The following is a 17,711-nucleotide window of genomic DNA, read 5'->3' as shown; positions in this document are numbered from 1 at the left end:
GCTATGGACGTGGAATGGACTATTTTCTTTAGCGGAAGCAATACAATCGTTTTTTAAATCAATAAACTCCTTTTTAAATCAATATTTTGTGTCAAATTATTGATTTATTTTGTAGGTAGCCATGTAATAAGCGGGATAATGTAGAGCGAGGCAGTTGTTATAGCGAATAACAACCCCTTCAGGCTGATTCAAGATCCAGTTCAGCCTGTCGGGGTTGTTATTCGCTATAACAACCGCCTCGCTATACATTATCCCTTACATAATAATGAACTGTAGCGACTTACTATAGGGTTAGGATTAGGATTATTTGCATTTAATCATTTATAGTGTAATAATAACTATAAATACAAGTAACGTGTAACAAGGACACTAAAAGTGCTCAAACAAATAGGTTGATGAGATGTACAAGTAGATGCACTGCCATAGAGAACTACACAGTATGTTTGGTAAAGCTTTTTTTAATGCAACAAATATGAGCTGCTGTGTAGGTGTATTGCTGACTGTTTATGTGTGTGTATAATACTGTGTTTGAAGGTTGGTATTGCGAAATATGACTAGCTGACTGTTGCTTTAGGCTAGCGCACAGTGATTAGTGACACGCTGGATAATGCAAAGAGGAACAATAAGAGTTTAAAGACAGATGAGACATGGCAAACAGGGCCACAGGGACAGAATATGCAGATGAGATGCGATGATTCATAAGAGAAGATATTGAGGCGTAAGGATGTATTACATAAACATTATAAGCTTGTGAAAACGTGTCAAAAGAAATTTGTGAAAAGTTAATGTGCTGATGTGGGATTGAAGGAGAAATGCTGGGGAACATACGTTTTTGAAGCCTCTGTAAAGGACTTGTAGCTCTTGCTTGGTGAAGTTGGTCTGCGCCTCGAGCTGCTCGAGACCCTCCGGCCGATGGCTGACCATTGTCATCTCCAATTCATCATCCACCTTATCTAGAGAGAAAAGATATTTTATTTTCCTAAAATAGCTTGAATGTATACTCTACACCCTTGCCTCATTTAGTATACGCTGTTCTATGAATATGCAAGCCCCGCCTCCACTCACTCACACCAGCTCAGAGATCCACTCGTTCACGTGATTGGTTCACCAGAAGATAGAAAAAAAAAAAAAAAAAAAAAAAAAAAAACAAACAAAAAAAACACTCCAAGCATAAACATCAGTACAGGAACAAAAGTTGAAAAGATTTGATGATGGAGAAAATCCTGAGCAGTGATGCCCAAGTTGCTTATTTTGTGCAGAGACTGCTCTCTCGAACTCACAAGTATCAGCGTCATTTACTTAAAACTCAGAGACGATCGTGCTGATTCATGTCAATAGATGGCAGCATTTAAAGTTGTGAACAAATTCGTGATATTTCGCAGGCAACAAAGTTCTGTTGTTTGCTGTCAGTAGTAGTGATGTATCAAGCATTGCTTACACAGAAGTCACTTTAAAACCAAGCAGTTGTTGGTCAATGTAGCGAATCCTGGTGACGAAATTGAACCCGTTGCGAAATCTGCATGGGGAATCTTTCTCCCTCACATAAATTTCCCAGTGGTAAATGTGACATAACACCATTATGGTATCAGTACTTAAAAAAGAACACAGATGCAAACACTAACTAACTATTCAATGTCCCTTTAACAACAACATTATTTAGATTAAAAAGTTAATAATCTTTAGCTTGTCTAAACGATAACTTATAAAAATGTTTAATTCTCAATGCATTTGGTGAGATTATGAAAGCATTGTGGGATTGTCGAGGATGAACACTCTCACTGTGTCCAAAATCGCATACTGTATACAACATTTGGTTTGAAACTTACTTCACAGTCGTTAAAAAGGTGTGTTCTATATATAATGTACTGTATGTAGTATGAATGAAATGTTGTCATTGTCATTGTGACCTACAGTGTCAGTTGCGATGCTTCACGGTCATTTACAAGTCCTCTCCCATGGCCTCATGGGATAGTAAAGTGTCCATCGAATGCACACTTAAGAATCTCGCCAAATCCGAGTACCTTTCTAAGACATACTTTTACTGTTTTTCAGTAGGGATGTATTAGTTTTTGGACACAGAGGTGCTCATGCAGGGCAAACGAACCACACCTCCATTTCGAAGGCTTTCTTTTTGGTAAAGAAACTCAGATGACTCATGTGTTTCAAGATACTCACACACACAACCTCGGCCCCCTGCAGGCCCTGCTGCTGTGTCAGCACTGGAGAAGTGATTGTGGGTAGAGAGGCAGATGGGGTGATGGGGGAAATCAGTAGAACGAATGAAAATGGCCATGGGTTGCTTGGGGGAAGACCTCCATCTTTCACATAACACTGGAGAGCCTTTGAATCTCGTTATTAATGTCCCAGCCCTTTATAAATCCTCTCTCTGGTTTTCGTACACACACACACACACACACACACACACACACACACACACACACACACACACACACACACACACACACACACACACACACACACACACACACACACACACACACACACTCACACTCTCTTTAACCTCCAGTATGCCCTCAAACTCAAACACATGAAGATGGACATTTATATAACCACAAAGTGTTGGTGCTTACATCATAGGTAAAGGTTTGTAGTATTTGAGATGTTAAATTACTCTCTTAGTTTGTTAAATGGATCGTTAAATGTGCAGAGGGATCAATAAGAAATCTAATCGTAGACTGATTTCCCTGAGGTGTCTGAACATTGTGCAGTTTTCAAAAGCTCAGTTACTAGCAATCCATGTGTCACCTTTGCCTCAACCAATTGTGTGATTCTGGGGCGTGGAATACCTGTAATAAGATAAGAAGGAGCTGCAAATGTAAATGGTGTGTGCTTGAATTCACACAGGATATTGTGCCATTGAGTTGGTCAAAATCTAAAGTTCTCTGTTTGATAAGGCTCCAAACTATTTTGAATTAAAGGTGCAGTATGTCATATTGAAAGCTGGCTAGCGGTTGAAATGGATACTGCAGTTAAAATTCTAAATATTTGAGAGTTGTTTCCCCTGCCCCCTCCTCAGACTCTATGCTCATGTCATGCGGGTTGCCAGATTGAGGACATGCAACAGGAGCGAGCGCAGTAATAGACATAATGGCTGTCGATGTATCTTTTTAAACGGGTTCTATAATGCCCTTTTCACAAGATGTAAAATAAGTCTCTGATGTCCCCAGAGTGTGTATGTGAAGTTTTAGCTCAAAATACCCCACATAATTTTTTTTACAGCATTTTAAAATTGTCACTTTTTGAGGGTGAGCAAAAACGTGCTGCTGTTTTTGTGTGTGTACCTTTAAATGCAAATGAGCTGCTGCTCGGAGTTTCAAGAGCTCATGTGGTGGTGGCATGTTTGATTACCTCAGACACTAACTGGAAATTTCTAAACCTTTTAGACTTTTACGTTTAAACCTGAGTCGGACAAAGATGGAGAGAAGTGACAACATGTAGAAGCAACAAGACATTTCTGAATGGTTAGTTGATGAATTTATGTAGCTGATGTGGAGTTATCTTCTAGTCATTGATTAGCATATTCTGTCATGATAATCTATAAATCGCATTCCCAGGGCAGGGTTTATGTAAATTTTAGTGATGTCACTAACCCATGAAGAAGCTCATTGTAGTCCCTACCAGCTGTTTGTTATAGTCCTTAAAAAGCTATTTCTGTAAAAGAAAATATTTGAGCGTCGTAACTTTGCAGATGTTGGTTATGCTCAAACAGCAACATTACACACGAAAGTTAAAAAAGTGTACATTGTAACATGTGAGGGGCACATTGTAACAAGGCATATGACAGCTTAAAATGTTATCTGATCTAATAAAAAAATATACAAGACAAACTAAAATATTTTCTAAATAAAATCCAATTAAAAACCTTTTTCATATAAAATAATGGCAATTTTTAATAATTAAATATAAACTCATTTTTGAGTTTTGACTACGAACACAGGAAAACACAGCTATACAACATAGTACAAAACAAATAAATAATTAGTAATTTCTGAACATTGACATTGTCTTTATTCACCTTTTTCTCATGTTTTCTCAATAAAATTAATAAAACTATAGAATATAATAGCATATTTCTAATAGGGGCACATTGTAACGCAGTGTTACAACATTCCCCGCCTGCAAAACTGGGATTTAAACCCTGCTAGTGTCTTCTGCTAGTTAGCGAAGCATTAAAGAACTATCTCAACTGTAAAATAACATATTGGAGATTAAAATAATATCAGATTTGTCTAATTTTAAATAAACACAAAAAATAGAGATGAAAAAAAAAATTTTGGCGCAATTTTTTCTCTATATAGTGTTGATATGGCAACTAGTAAATACACCAAGTTTCGTCATCCTAGCATGTGTGGAAGTATTTAAAACAAGTGTGTATTTAACACAACTAGCCCCGCACTCCCCTAGAATCTGCGATCTCTGACCCAGTTCGTTTGCTGCTTTGCATGGCTGCAATACGCGTTGTTTTCCGCCACATGGCAACCTGTGGTGTCAAAATACAATTAAATACTACTATTAATATTCTATCTATGACCTCAATTTTCCCCTTTACTCAACATATGGCCACATTAGCCCTGTGATTTATAGCACATCCAGTAACAGCTATCAGTCACTCATGAGTTTTATTCATTCTTTATTTACTGCATACAGCTCTCAACACTGTCCCTTTTTCCTGAACACATAATTGCACCATCACAGTCACACTAGAAAGATAAAGAATAATTCCATTAGCCATTTCAGACTAGTTTGGACAAATTATGGAAAACAAATGAACTGATGATTTCATGTTTATCACAGCAAAAGACCTGCTCAGAGTAGTATGAATTTCCAGGTTATTACAGGCTGGTTTATGCTGGTTGACTGAGGACCGGGGACATTATCATCCAAAATACAACATACAACTATTCAAAAGTATATTTTTGTGTGTGTGTGTGTGTGTGAAAAAAAGTATTGCTTTTATTCTGCAATGATGCATTAAATTGACCAAAAGTGTGAGTAAAAACATTTATAATATTACAAAATATTTCATGCTGCTCTTTTGAACTTTTTATTCCTCAAAGAATCCTGAAATCTATTATCATGATTACTGAAAAAAATATTAAGCAGCACAACCTATTTCAATATTATTAATAATAATAATAAAAATAACCTTGATCATCAATTCAGCATATTAGAATGATTTCGGAAGGATTATGTGACGAGGACTGAAATAATGCTGAAAATTTAGCTTTGCATCACAGGAATAAATTACATTTGAAAATATATAAAAATATAAAACAGTTATTTTAAATTGTAATTATATTACACAATATAACTGTTTTTACTTGATCAAATAAATGCAGCCTTGGTGAGCAGAATAGAGAAATAATTAAAAAATCTTTCTGACCATAAACTTTTGAACATATATATGATATGCTGTCATTGTCAGAGTTTGTCTTCCTTTTTTCTGTTCTATTCCTTGGCATGTTCGGTCAGTGTGGACATTTCACTCAGATGTGTCTACACCGCTTATATGATGCTGGTTATGTGTGAGTTAAATTCATATAGCTAAAAATGCTCTAATGCTTTTCTTCCCAGTTCCATGGTTATCTTTGATAAAGAAATCAGTAAACAGTTATGTAAAAGCTAAGAGATGACGTCTAAAGCCTTTTAATATTGTGCATGAATTGTATGATACTATTGTGATGCTTTCTATCATTTTATGAGTTTAACAGTCCCTGGTCATCATATACTTACACCATTTGAAAAGAGCATGTCAGCATTCTTATAAACGTCTTCTTTTTGTGTTCCACAGATAAAAGAAAGCCATAAGGATTTGGAACAACATGATGGTGAGTTAATGATGACAGAATCATTGTAGTATTATCTTAAAACACAACACACTCTCCACAGTCAAATCTCAATCTTTTCTTTGCACCAGCTATTTTCAGATCCTTCAGCTTGCTCTTCATTTCTTTGCGAGGCTTGTTTGCTTCAGTCTTCATCTCTAACAGATCTCTGACATTTTAAAACAAATTCTGTCTATTTGGAAAGACTGAAGCTATTATAACCAGTTTGACAAGATATGTTTGTAATGGAGAATATAAGCTTGAATCTCGACTGAATGTGTCTTGAACAACTCCCAGACCTTTTCCGATCTGTCTGATAACTGTGATAAGAGTGTAGTGAATATATCTCACTGGAATGATGTGAAGTTTCTAACTCAACAGGGCAGCCCCTCATTTCATCAGTCTTAATTATCACCTCTCTTCTTTTAACACACGCAAACTGATGTGAGAGTGAGAATGAAAATGGAAGTTGAGAGAAAACCTAAGGTGAAACATAAGAAATATGTAGAAAGGCAGAGAGCATTACGGGCACAATTAAAGGAACACGCCACCGCTTTTTGAAATAGGGGTTATTCACCGTCTCCCCTACATTTAGATAGGTGGACAAACGCATTTTTGAATGGCGTTTCGCCACCGCTAGCTTAGCTTAGCATAATGAATGGAATCCTTTGTTGCCGGATAGCATGTCGTGAGTAAAAGTGATAAAAAACAAACAAAAAACTAATTACTTCTTGTGGCCTGCGTATTCACAACGAAGCACTGCTACTGATATCTTTGGCGCAGAGATAGTGGATTTCAGGTGTTGCGTGATATCTCTGCGCCCAAGTAGCAGTGCTTCGCCTGTGCTTCACCCCAATATAGTCCCAAGTCCATTTCTGCCTAGGAAATCGCCTAGTCTTAAAGGGATAGTTCACCCAAAAATGAAAATTCTGTCAGTAATTACTCACCCTCATGTTTTTCCAACCGCGTAAGACCTTCGTTCATCTTCGGAACACAAATTAAGATATTTTTGATGAAATCTGAGAGCTGATCACTCCTCCGTAGGCTGCTAGGTGGCCCAAACTTGCTGGCCCAGAAAAGTTATTAAAGAGATCGTTAATCTAGTCCAAGTGACTACAGTGGTTCAATCTTAAGTATATCAAGCGACGAGAATACTTTTTGTGTGCAAAAACAAACAAAAATAACGACTTTATTCCACTATTCATTTCCTTCTCTCTGGACCTCTAGTTGGTTCGCATAGTGTTTTTGCGCAGCGAGTCTGTGTTACACGTCACCACGTAGGCTCACTATTGGCCGACGCTGGTCATGTGTGTGATGCGTGATGACGTGTAACACAGACGCGCAGCGCAAAAACACTACGAGGCCCAGAGAGAAGGAAATGAAATAATGGAATAAAGTCGTTATTTTTGTTTGTTTTTGCGCACAAAAAGTATTCTCGTCGCTTGATATACTTAAGATTGAACCACTGTAGTCACTTGGACTATATTAACGATCTCTTTAATAACTTTTCTGGGCCAGCAAGTTTGGGCCACCTAGAAGCCTACGGAGGAGTGATCAGCTCTCAGATTTAATCAAAAATATCTTAATTTGTGTTCCGAAGATGAACGAAGGTCTTACGCGGTTGGAACAACATGAGGGTGAGTAATTACTGACAGAATTTTCATTTTTGGGTGAACTATCCCTTTAATCTGCATTGCTATTTGTACTCGTTGTGAATACGCTTTTACTCACGACATGCTATATGGCAACAAAGGATTCCATTCATTATGCTAAGCTAAGCTAGCGGCGGCGCTGCCAGACTAAGACAATGCATGCACTGAGACAAAAATGCGTTTGCCCACCTATCTAAATATAGGGGAGACGGTGAATAACCCCAATTTCAAAAAACGGTGGCGTGTTCCTTTAATGTGCATTAAGAACTTATATTTTATATTTATTTTATTTTATATTCTTAATTTAATTTAATTTAATTTAATTTAATTTAATTTAATTTAATTTAATTTAATTTAATTTAATGTATGTGTGTGTGTGTGTGTGTGTGTGTGTGTGTGTGTGTTTTGTTATGCAAAACAATAATGGCAATAAATTAATTCGAAAATGGAAATGGAAAAGACGGCTATTACACAAAAGACAGAATGGGTTGAATATGTGTGTTTTTAGTATGGGAAAACAGAGAGATCAGTTGAAAGATGGAGAAGGAGAGAGATATTAGCACATGAAAAAAAAGGTCTGGGAGAGCCGAAGTGCAACAGAACACAGCGTGTGTCTGAAACTCTCTCTCTCTTCATCCATCTATTGCTCTCTCTTCCTCTTTAATGCTTAAAACAGCAACAAAGCCCTTGAAAACAGCGGCATAGGAACACACTAAAATAAACTTTAAAGACACATTCTCCATTCAAGCTGCTATTAGTGCCATTAGAGTGCTTCCTTTAGCACAGAGATAGATGAAAGTTTAAAACAACATCTTGTCTTGTTACGGTGTCTATCTTTTATTGATTTTATAACTGAGATGATCTCTTAAATGAATTATGTTACATCAGAACTCATTAGGAAATAACTGCAGATTGAAATTGGTTAACTCCAATCAAATTGTAATGGAAATCAGTTATGACAAAAATTAAAATGAGATGTTGTTACCAGTGCAGAGATCATCGTTTGACATGCAATTAGATATAATGACACACTATAACATATGATTGCCAAATGAAAACCAGTAATTAATTATGATTGCAGAGTGTTGTATTTTATTTAATTTGCTAATTCGGTGTCAAATATGAGCATTTTAATGAGCCAATTATAAAGACAGGTTAAATCAAGTTGGCTGACATTCTTCTCAGTACAGGCCAAGTGTAAGACAACAAATAATTCCAGTTCAGCACTCTGGGGTTATATATAAGACTGTAATTTAGAAGCCAGCCTTTGACATCAAACTCAACTATATCCCTTAAGAGGTAATTAACCAGAGCAAGCCGCCCACATTCTACCGCAAGGGAGCACGCAGTGATCTATAGGGTAGGATGTCAGGGGAAAGTGACAAATAGCAAACAAATAGTTAAACAGCAGGATGAATATTCATGAGCAGCTGCTGTAAAGGCAGTGTAAATCACTTGTTACTGCAGATCTAAACTCCCCTCTTATTAGGACCGGGGTTGAGTCACACCCCTCAGATAGAGACAAGAAGCCAAGCAAAGGCATCTCAGGCTGGTATAAAAGGTCTTGGATGGAGCAAAGGGAAGTAAAGACCATCTGCCAGATGGAAGCAGTTTCTTTTAATTTAGCACTAGAAGACAATTCTGTTCATTCAGATCAGATTAAAACCACCAGTCATATACATTTAAGTCACCAGGGGTTGTGCGGAATTTAGAAAATTTGGAAATTGAATTAGAGTGACAGGACATGGAATTTATTGCATTATTATTCAACACAGGGTAATGCATTTTAGAGAAATCTGTTAAAATTCTATTTTAATGATATATATGTCATTCTCTCTCCCGTTTAATGTCTTTAAAATGTCAAGGATTTTTTAATACTTTCTCCCAAAATATATATTTTAAAATATATTTAATGTATTTAAATGTATAAGCACAGAGATTAGTTTTAATAGATTCCTGTTTATTTGCTGTGCAGTTGACCTCTAATTTAGTGTATAAAGTGATTGAATGAATAAATGAATGATGCATAGTATTACTCGAGTTTAACCATGATTAAACTTGTGATCCATGTGAATTGATCAAGAACAGTTGCAGTGCTGTATGTATAACGCTGTCATGTCGATCATAACATCCCATCATCTGCTGTACCAAGCATTAGAAAGCTGTCTCCATGACAACTACACCAGGGCGCATGTGAACAGGAAGAGGGTTGATATGTGAGCAGAGTGTTAAAACAACCGCTCACGTACCAAGATGCCACACACACACACACACACACTCTAGCGATGATGTTTATCAGTGAGGGATGAGGTTAAACCATCATTTGTAAACAGAAGACCGTGATATGTTGCTTGTCTACTGCATATCTTCTCTGTTTCAACCCTACATCCATTCCATCCTCTTTCAGCTCTCTTGAAAGAGGAGGGAAAGATCACGTCTTTTTATAAGTGTTATCCATCTCAAATAGGGCACTTCTTTTCTTTGAGCGCTCTTTTAGTCCTTTCAGGGTCTGAGTTAGACATTGATTTAGTGCTGTTGTTGATACTTCAAAACTCCTTGTGCTTCAGTCTTTCTGAACAATAATGCACCATTATTTATGTGAGTACAAGTCGGATAATCTGTCATTTTTCAACATACCTCTGGCTCTGGATGGTCTTTGTCTTGTCTGCATAGTCAATGTGCCCACTACTGCTCCCATGTTGTCACCGCAGAGACACGACGTTCAGACTAATAAGCGTAGAGTCCGCCAGTCTGTCTTTCTTTGTTGAAGCCCCTGCTCTTGTTTTCCTCTCCACTCTTCTCTTACTTGTCAGTGAATGAAGACAAGCTGGAATTTTCTTGCTAAAAGCATATGGTTGCTTCCTTGATGCCCCTCCCACAAATTTCCCTCCCTCTCACTCCCTTAATTTCTCTTTCTTTGCTCTCGCTCTGGCTGTTTCTGCTGGGTCCCGTTTGTTATTCGGTGTCAGGAACTGTTGCTCTGCATGATGGGAAGCAGTAGGAAGAGTGTGAGGATGAAATGCTCATACAGCAGGATCTCTTCCTAATGGAATTACAATTTTTTACACTGAATGTGGCAAGATGGATGATGACTTTCGTCTACACACTGCTGCTCTTATACGCACATACATTTGTTGTTCTATCTTAGTAGGGATGCTATTGACCTCTGTTGTTTTTATACTGAGCTAATGATGTTTATCCTTTAACCTTGCATCTCAAACTAACAGAAACCATTTTAAAAGGGATAATTCACCCCAAAAATGATTAAAATGATTTACTTTCATGGTAATAATAAATAATAATAATACAACCCCCCCCCCCCCTTTTTATTTAAATAAAACTTTTTATTTTGAGTGAAATATCCAAAAATATTATCCCTTTAAAACTTTATTATTATTATTTATGGTTTTTATTTATTATTATTTGATTATTATATTTGTATTATTATTTATGATTACTTATTGGTTAGTTTATCAAGCATTTTACCTTGGAACACTGTAAAAATACATAAATAAATAAATAAACAGCCGCTGTGGTTGCCTGAAATTGACCATAAAAAATATTGTGACAATGTTTCACATATTATGGGATGGCATGTTAAAAGTTACTACTAATTATAAAAATTATAACCGTTCATTATGTGAAAAAAAATCTGCTTTTTACTTTAAACAAATAATAACCACTAAGTAAATAACATAATATTTTACACAAAACACCCTAATGTAAATTACTGATAACAAAAATAAGAAACTAAATTGCTTACATATAAAATGTAATCACGTGTCATGCAGGGAATCTCCTTTACCGCTTTCATCGTAAATTATTGTAATTCATACTTTTGACAATATTGTACAGTAAAATTACAATTATAACAAATAAAGTTAAAACATTAAAATGTACAACTATTCTAACATGGTTTTAATGTAGCATTTTTAGTCTTGTTTGTACAAACATTTTTTACAGTGTATCACTGGCTGGTCATTGTAATATATTTCAGATTTTACTGCATTTGTGGAGTCATTTGGTCCCCATAATGTTGGCAAATCCTGATCCACATTCATCAAATGAGCTGTGGTACGACTGTAAATAGTTTGTTTTATCATCCATTGTTTATTTCCAGCCATTGTGCGTGACTCAGATAAGAATGATTCATGGATCATTACACATGGATCATCATGGTCATGGATCAAATCATAAAGTAATTTTTAGTGTGTATGCACAAATGTGCTTTTTTGTTTGTGTACTGTACATATACCATTTTAATGCATTTTAAAATTACCTATTGTTTGTTTCATGCTTTCCCTCATTAGTAGGGAACCGATCCAACAAACCTTTCTGATTAAAAAGACGGAAACAGAGATAAAGAAAGATAGAGACTACAGAGGAAAAGAAATTGCCAATAAGGGATGTCTGAGTTTCAAAACAGCAGATCTGTAACCTTATTAAAAATACAAAACAGCAGATCTTCAGACGGACAAACTTGGGCTGGGAGTGTGAAGAGAAGTTGAAGGTAATGAATAATTACATAATATCAACCTTCACTGCTCCGTATTACGCAAATCCAGCAGGACTGACTTGAAAATCAGGCCAAGATATCCAGAGATATCCTCATTCTAGCACATAGACATCTGCACTCCATCACCACAACCCTGTCTGCACAAAACACACTCTCTTTCTCTTCATCTCTATCTCGTCCATGGAAGAGAAACAATAATATCCAGCAAACGACTGGCATGTGTAAAATCCACGCAAGCAGGTGTAAGCCTCTTTTTCTCACTCAAAAAGTGTCTATGTTGGACTTTCTCTATTCTGACGCCTTATTGAATCTGCTAATGCACTTGGGAGATGGTTACAGATGATTTGCTTACCCTTGGAAACATGCAATGGTGCGAATAACAGCCTGAACCCTTGTATAGCTTCAAAATGAATAAAATACACCCAATATTACCATGTATTTAAACTAAATTTGTAGTCAATTCAAGAATGTAGCAATTAAAACTTTAAGCAACTGCAACTAATTAAACGTAACTAGTGACTTTAAGTAAATATTACTTAGGTTGGTTTGTTATATTAAGTGTCTATCACAAAATAGAAAAAAAAACCTTTATTAATTGATTGATTGATTGATCGATTAGAAAATTTCCAAGGTGTAAAATTAGGCGCTGTGTCCAAATACTATATAGTTAGCGGAAAACGGTACTGTACGTGAGCCGAGTATGTCCGAATTCATAGTATAAACCGTATAGGCAAAAAGTACCCAAATCACCTACTACTTCTGTTGAGATTCTGAAGTGCGTTCGATGGACGCCTTACAATCCCATGAGGCCACGGGAGAGGATTTGTGAATGGAAGTTAAGTGACGCTACTGCCGTTGGTCACATGACCATGACAACATGGCGGAAATAGTACTTCCAATTTTCATTCATACTACATACATTCATATAAAATAAAACATACTTTTTTAATGGTTGCTAAATAAGTTTCAAACCAAATGTACCTACTATATAATATAAGCCTACGATTTTTGATGCAGCAAGGGTGACAGCTATTTAACGCTATACGATACTGGTTTTCTCAGCATGCACCGGGGCGTAAATAATGAATAAGGCTGCATGCTTTCACTGTTTGCCAGCTTTATTTACAGTGTCGTTATTGATTTTGTTTAATAACTTGTTTTGTGATGTCTGGAACTCATTTTCTAGTTAGCTAAAAACTAAAATTACCTGTTAACTGTTACGCCCCGCTAGCGTAGATTTACAATTAAATCCTAATCTAATCATGACAAACTATATATCGTTGGAAAGGTCTAAGACTCCTAAATAGATATTTTAGCACTGTTTTTTGTTACAAATTATGTAGGAACAGCAATAAATGAATTTATGACAAGAGTGCACCTCAAAAAATCTACATCATAACAAGAGTTCTGACCTTTGTCACAAAAAGTCGACGCACACACTTTTAATAATTGAAACTTTGGTTTTCATGCTAAAAGTTCATAATAAAACATATAATCTAATATTTAGCAATAAAAAAATGTATAATAATCTAAAAAGTATAATATTATATTATCCTCTAAAATATAATATTATCTTTTTTATTGCCTTTTTTTATTACATCACACATTTTAGTAGTTATCATAAATTAGGTATCATTTGAAAGCTTATGAACTCAGAATTCATCCTGTGAAAACCGTTTTGAAATTGGACATTGCGCTACCATAGAAACGGTATTCTAAATTCTTTTATCGGGCTCCTCCCCTTTTGGGCGTCATCATGTTTCATAATTTATGATCAAAACCTTTTCTAATCTTGACAAAACACATATTGTCAGAAAGGTCTGAGTCTCAAGGTTCCATATTGTGTGAGAGAAGTGATATTTAGACAGAAATGTATTAATTTGTTACGGCTGAATGCATACAATAAAATTCAATGAGATGTCACCCGGTGGCTATTTTAGGTATTACGCCTTAACAAAATATCATGGGAACTTCAATTTTTGTGATATCAACTTGGTTAGATATGTTGCTTTGATTTTATAGTAATTGTATAGTAAAAAATATTTTGTAAAACATATATATTTTATATAAAAGAAAAAATATTAAGTACAATATATTTGATTTACTGTAAATTTAAACTTCCATATCTTTTTCATACTTTCATTTTTTGATTTCATGCTTTCACTTCAGCAATAATCTGCTGAGTGTTTTCTTTAAAACAAGACCAAACTTAGGTCTATATTCCAAAGCATTCTTGAATTACAACCATTTAAGTTTGAATAGTGCATTTTAATGTCCATCCTCAAAAAGGGGATGACAGTTAAGGGGTTAAAGGAAAGTCCACCAAAGTGAGTTAAACCTACGGGTTTAACACAAACACAAATACAAACATAGTATTTTAAAACATAGTGCAGTCGCAGTGCTTTATAGGCCATTCCTACAAACTACAAAAGTAGAGAAACACTATTTAAAGTTGAAACTGAAATCTCCTAGTGATCATCCTCACAGTTTTTATCCCCAATGCATCAACCTGAAGCAGCGGCGTTCAGAAATCCAGCAGAAGTTATAGTCCATCAGGGCTGAGTGCCATAGCTGACACACAGTTTTTCTCTAGTTATAAACTCGCAGACAGCTCCTGTAACTCCTGGGGATTTTACTGAAGACTTCAAACAAGTTTTCTGTCTTTCTGCCCAGAACTCGTAATCCTCTCGGCTCCTTAATCTTTCTTCAGGTCTCTGATGTGTGTATACGTGTGTGTTTGTGTATATGAAGTGTGGCTCTCTATTGCTCTTATGAGTGAGTATAAACACATGCTCACACATGTGAGTGCAGTGTTGTTGATTTGTTGATTTGCTTCTGTATTGTTTTAGCATATTCTGTAGTGCATTAAGGCTGTGGCGAATCAGAAATGGTAATTTTGCATACAGTGTTGGTTAATTAACCTTCAAGGCATAAATAATCACTAACAATCCGCCTTCTCTTTTTCCTCTTTTTATGCATTTTCTTATCACATACTTGCAGCCTGATCACTCCGGTTTTCCGCCTCCTACATCCTCCATGGAATAAATGACCATGTAATACTTTCATAACTCATAATGCCTTGTATGGCGCCCATGCCAGCATATGCAAACACATTCAATTCATCCTTCGCACTTCTCATTGACTTTATTGAAACTAAAATTTGGCTAATTAAAATTGCTATTTGCTTGCCCTTTGAGATATCAATTCTGGAATTTGTGGAAGTGAATAAAAAATTATTTAGTCTCTTTATGCACCATTTCCCCCTTTTAACACGGCCCCGAGAGGAGTTTTTCTGGTTTAGCCAACTTCAAGGGCATTCTGTTGCAATTTTGTTCTCCAAAAATTATCTGGGTTAGAAACACACATGCAGACATTCAAGTCACACACTAAGTAGAACAAGAAAAAAAAAAGCCATACACTCAAAGAAATCTATTAAAAATCATCAAAATGACACTGAATCTAATATCGTCTAATTCTCTAATTTTTCTCATCTATCTATCCTTTGATCTCACAAACCAATAACTCATTAGTGAATGTATTTCTAACTGGTTAATGTGTAAATTGGATCCTACCTGTCCTGTAGGTGACCTGTTTGGTGTGCATAGAGAAGGTCCCCAACACCACACCCATCTTCAAAAGAGTTCTTCACTTTCCTCACTTTGATCTTGGTTTGAAAAAAAATCACTATTCCCTGTTTTTGTATTTTATCTCCTGATTTTTCAACCCTCTCTCGCTCTCGGGGTTGTTGGTTACTTAGCTCTCGCTGTCTCTGACTTTCCTCCGCGTTCTGTCTGTCTATCATGTGGACTCTGAAGGATGCTCATCATTTCCTGAGCTTTTATTGGGGGCTGAGAGAGAGAGAGAGGGAGAGGGTGAGAGATGGTGAGTGGTTCATATACTAGTGGTGAATGAGGGAGTGATAAAACTGAGTAGTTAATAGGTCTTTTCAGCAGTGAGTAAGAACACTTGTGGGTGCAGATATATTTTATATCAGATATCTTTGTCCAGCAGGTATGAAAAGATGATTGTCTTGAGTCAGAGATTTTGTAAAGTGTGTAATATCTGTAGCACCAGCATCATCAAACAAAATTGTAAAAATAAGTACTGATTTGATAGTGCCACAGTGTTCACACTTTTTGGTGAAATCTGCCTACAAATATCGTATTTATATGCACATAACTTTTTTGGTCTGGTTCTCAAGGGAGCATTTTACGCGGCACACTTATCCTACAAGCTGCTGCTCTCCTCATTATCTTCTATCTTCTAACAATATTTGTTCACAGGAGAAATTAAACAGGTTCATCTTTGTCAAAGCTGTATTTTAACATTAATGACAGACAACATCAGGAATATTAAGCTGCTGTCACTTTAAGAACGAATGCACCGACCGAATATACTGATACACATCCAGTTTCTTTCTCAACTGTTCACTTACGACATAACCGAGAGAATACTTGCTGAGATGGGTATTTTGACATAATTTTGTGTATGTGTGCGTTCAAGCTGAAGTAAACGCTTGAAAACGTCCGTTCAAGCTGAAAGAGGAACTAATTTGGTGTTCGAGCGCTGTCTGAAACCCGTCTCTCTCTCTCTCTCTCTCTCTCTCTCTCTCTGCGTGCGAAATCGAGTCCTGATTTCTGCCTCTTCTTCCACGTTTAAAATCGTTTGAATGAGTAAACTGGCAAGACAAAACATGTCCAAATGATACACTTTCACTCTATGATGGTTAAACTTAGCATTTAATCCTCGAATCACATGCGTGCCAAACCATGGGGCCTGGTTCGTACAGATCACGGATCAACTGTGATCCGTTGCACCCCTAATAATTAATGAACACACTTATCATCATTATTGCTATCTTACCAGAGATGGAGAAAAATCCTACTCCAGTACGTAAATGTGCCCTGTCCCCAAAAATGCCAGAAATGTTGGTATTCAAAAGCTCTTCCCTACACGTTTTCTGCTTATTTTTTTTACCATGCATGCACACCAGTTAGCTGCATATTAAATCCTATAATCTCTGATGTCCCCAGAGTGTGTATGTGAAGTTTTAGCTCAAAATTCCCCACAGATATTTGTTCAAATTGTCACTTTCTGAGGGTGAGCAAAAACACGCCGTTTTTGTGTGTGTCCCTTTAAATGCAAAGGAGCTGCTGCTCCCAGCACAGAGGGCGGAGCTTCAAGAGCTTGTGTGTGTGTGTGTGTGTGTGTGTGTGTGTGTGTGTGTGTGTGTGTGTTAGCAGCTCCGATAACCTCACACAGACAGGCACTGAAAATTGAAAAAACATTTAGCCTTTTATATTCAAACCGAGGTCGGACAAAGATGGAGAGACTCAAGAAGTGACAACATGTAGAATGCAACAGGACATTTCTGAATGGTTAGTTGATGGATTTATGTTGCTGATGTGAAGTTAACTATCTTCTAGTCATATTCTGTCATGATAATCTATAAATCGCGTTCCTGGTGGCAGGGTTTATGTAAATTTTAGGGTTAGTGATTTCACTAACCCGTGAAGAAGCTCATTGTAGTCCCTACCAGCCCTTAAAAAACAATTTCTTTAAAAGTAAATATCTTCTTTTGCTTTGCACTTTGAGCGTTGTAACTTTGCAGATGTTGTTTATGCTCAAACAGCAACATTACACACTAACTAAAGTTTAAAAAGTGAAATCAAAATCAACCACCCCTTTAAGATATTT

The 17,711-nt window shown here is 36.4% G+C and overlaps 1 protein-coding gene across 3 annotated transcripts in view; it reads right to left on the bottom strand.

Annotated features, from left to right (window-relative positions):
* Positions 1–17,711, bottom strand: part of kcnip1b (Kv channel interacting protein 1 b) — a 56,790-nt gene that overhangs the window by 5,901 nt on the left and 33,178 nt on the right. Inside the window, exons 1-2 of one of the 3 annotated variants that reach the window (XM_084104250.1) lie at positions 15,587–15,821; positions 829–953 (exon numbers count right to left, since the gene is read on the bottom strand). In XM_084104250.1, coding sequence (XP_083960376.1) covers positions 829–953; positions 15,587–15,644 — 183 coding nt within the window. In that variant the 5' untranslated portion in view covers positions 15,645–15,821. Of the gene's footprint in view, positions 1–828; positions 954–10,135; positions 10,479–15,586; positions 15,822–17,711 lie in introns of those variants that run through there. The other 2 variants (XM_084104249.1, XM_084104248.1) reach the window with 2 other exon arrangements.

This window comes from Abramis brama, assembly GCF_963993115.1.
Source record: "Abramis brama genome assembly, chromosome: 25".
Lineage (NCBI taxonomy): Eukaryota > Metazoa > Chordata > Actinopteri > Cypriniformes > Leuciscidae > Abramis > Abramis brama.
Note: the sequence above shows the minus strand (reverse complement) of the source record. Positions and strands in the feature narration are given on the sequence as shown.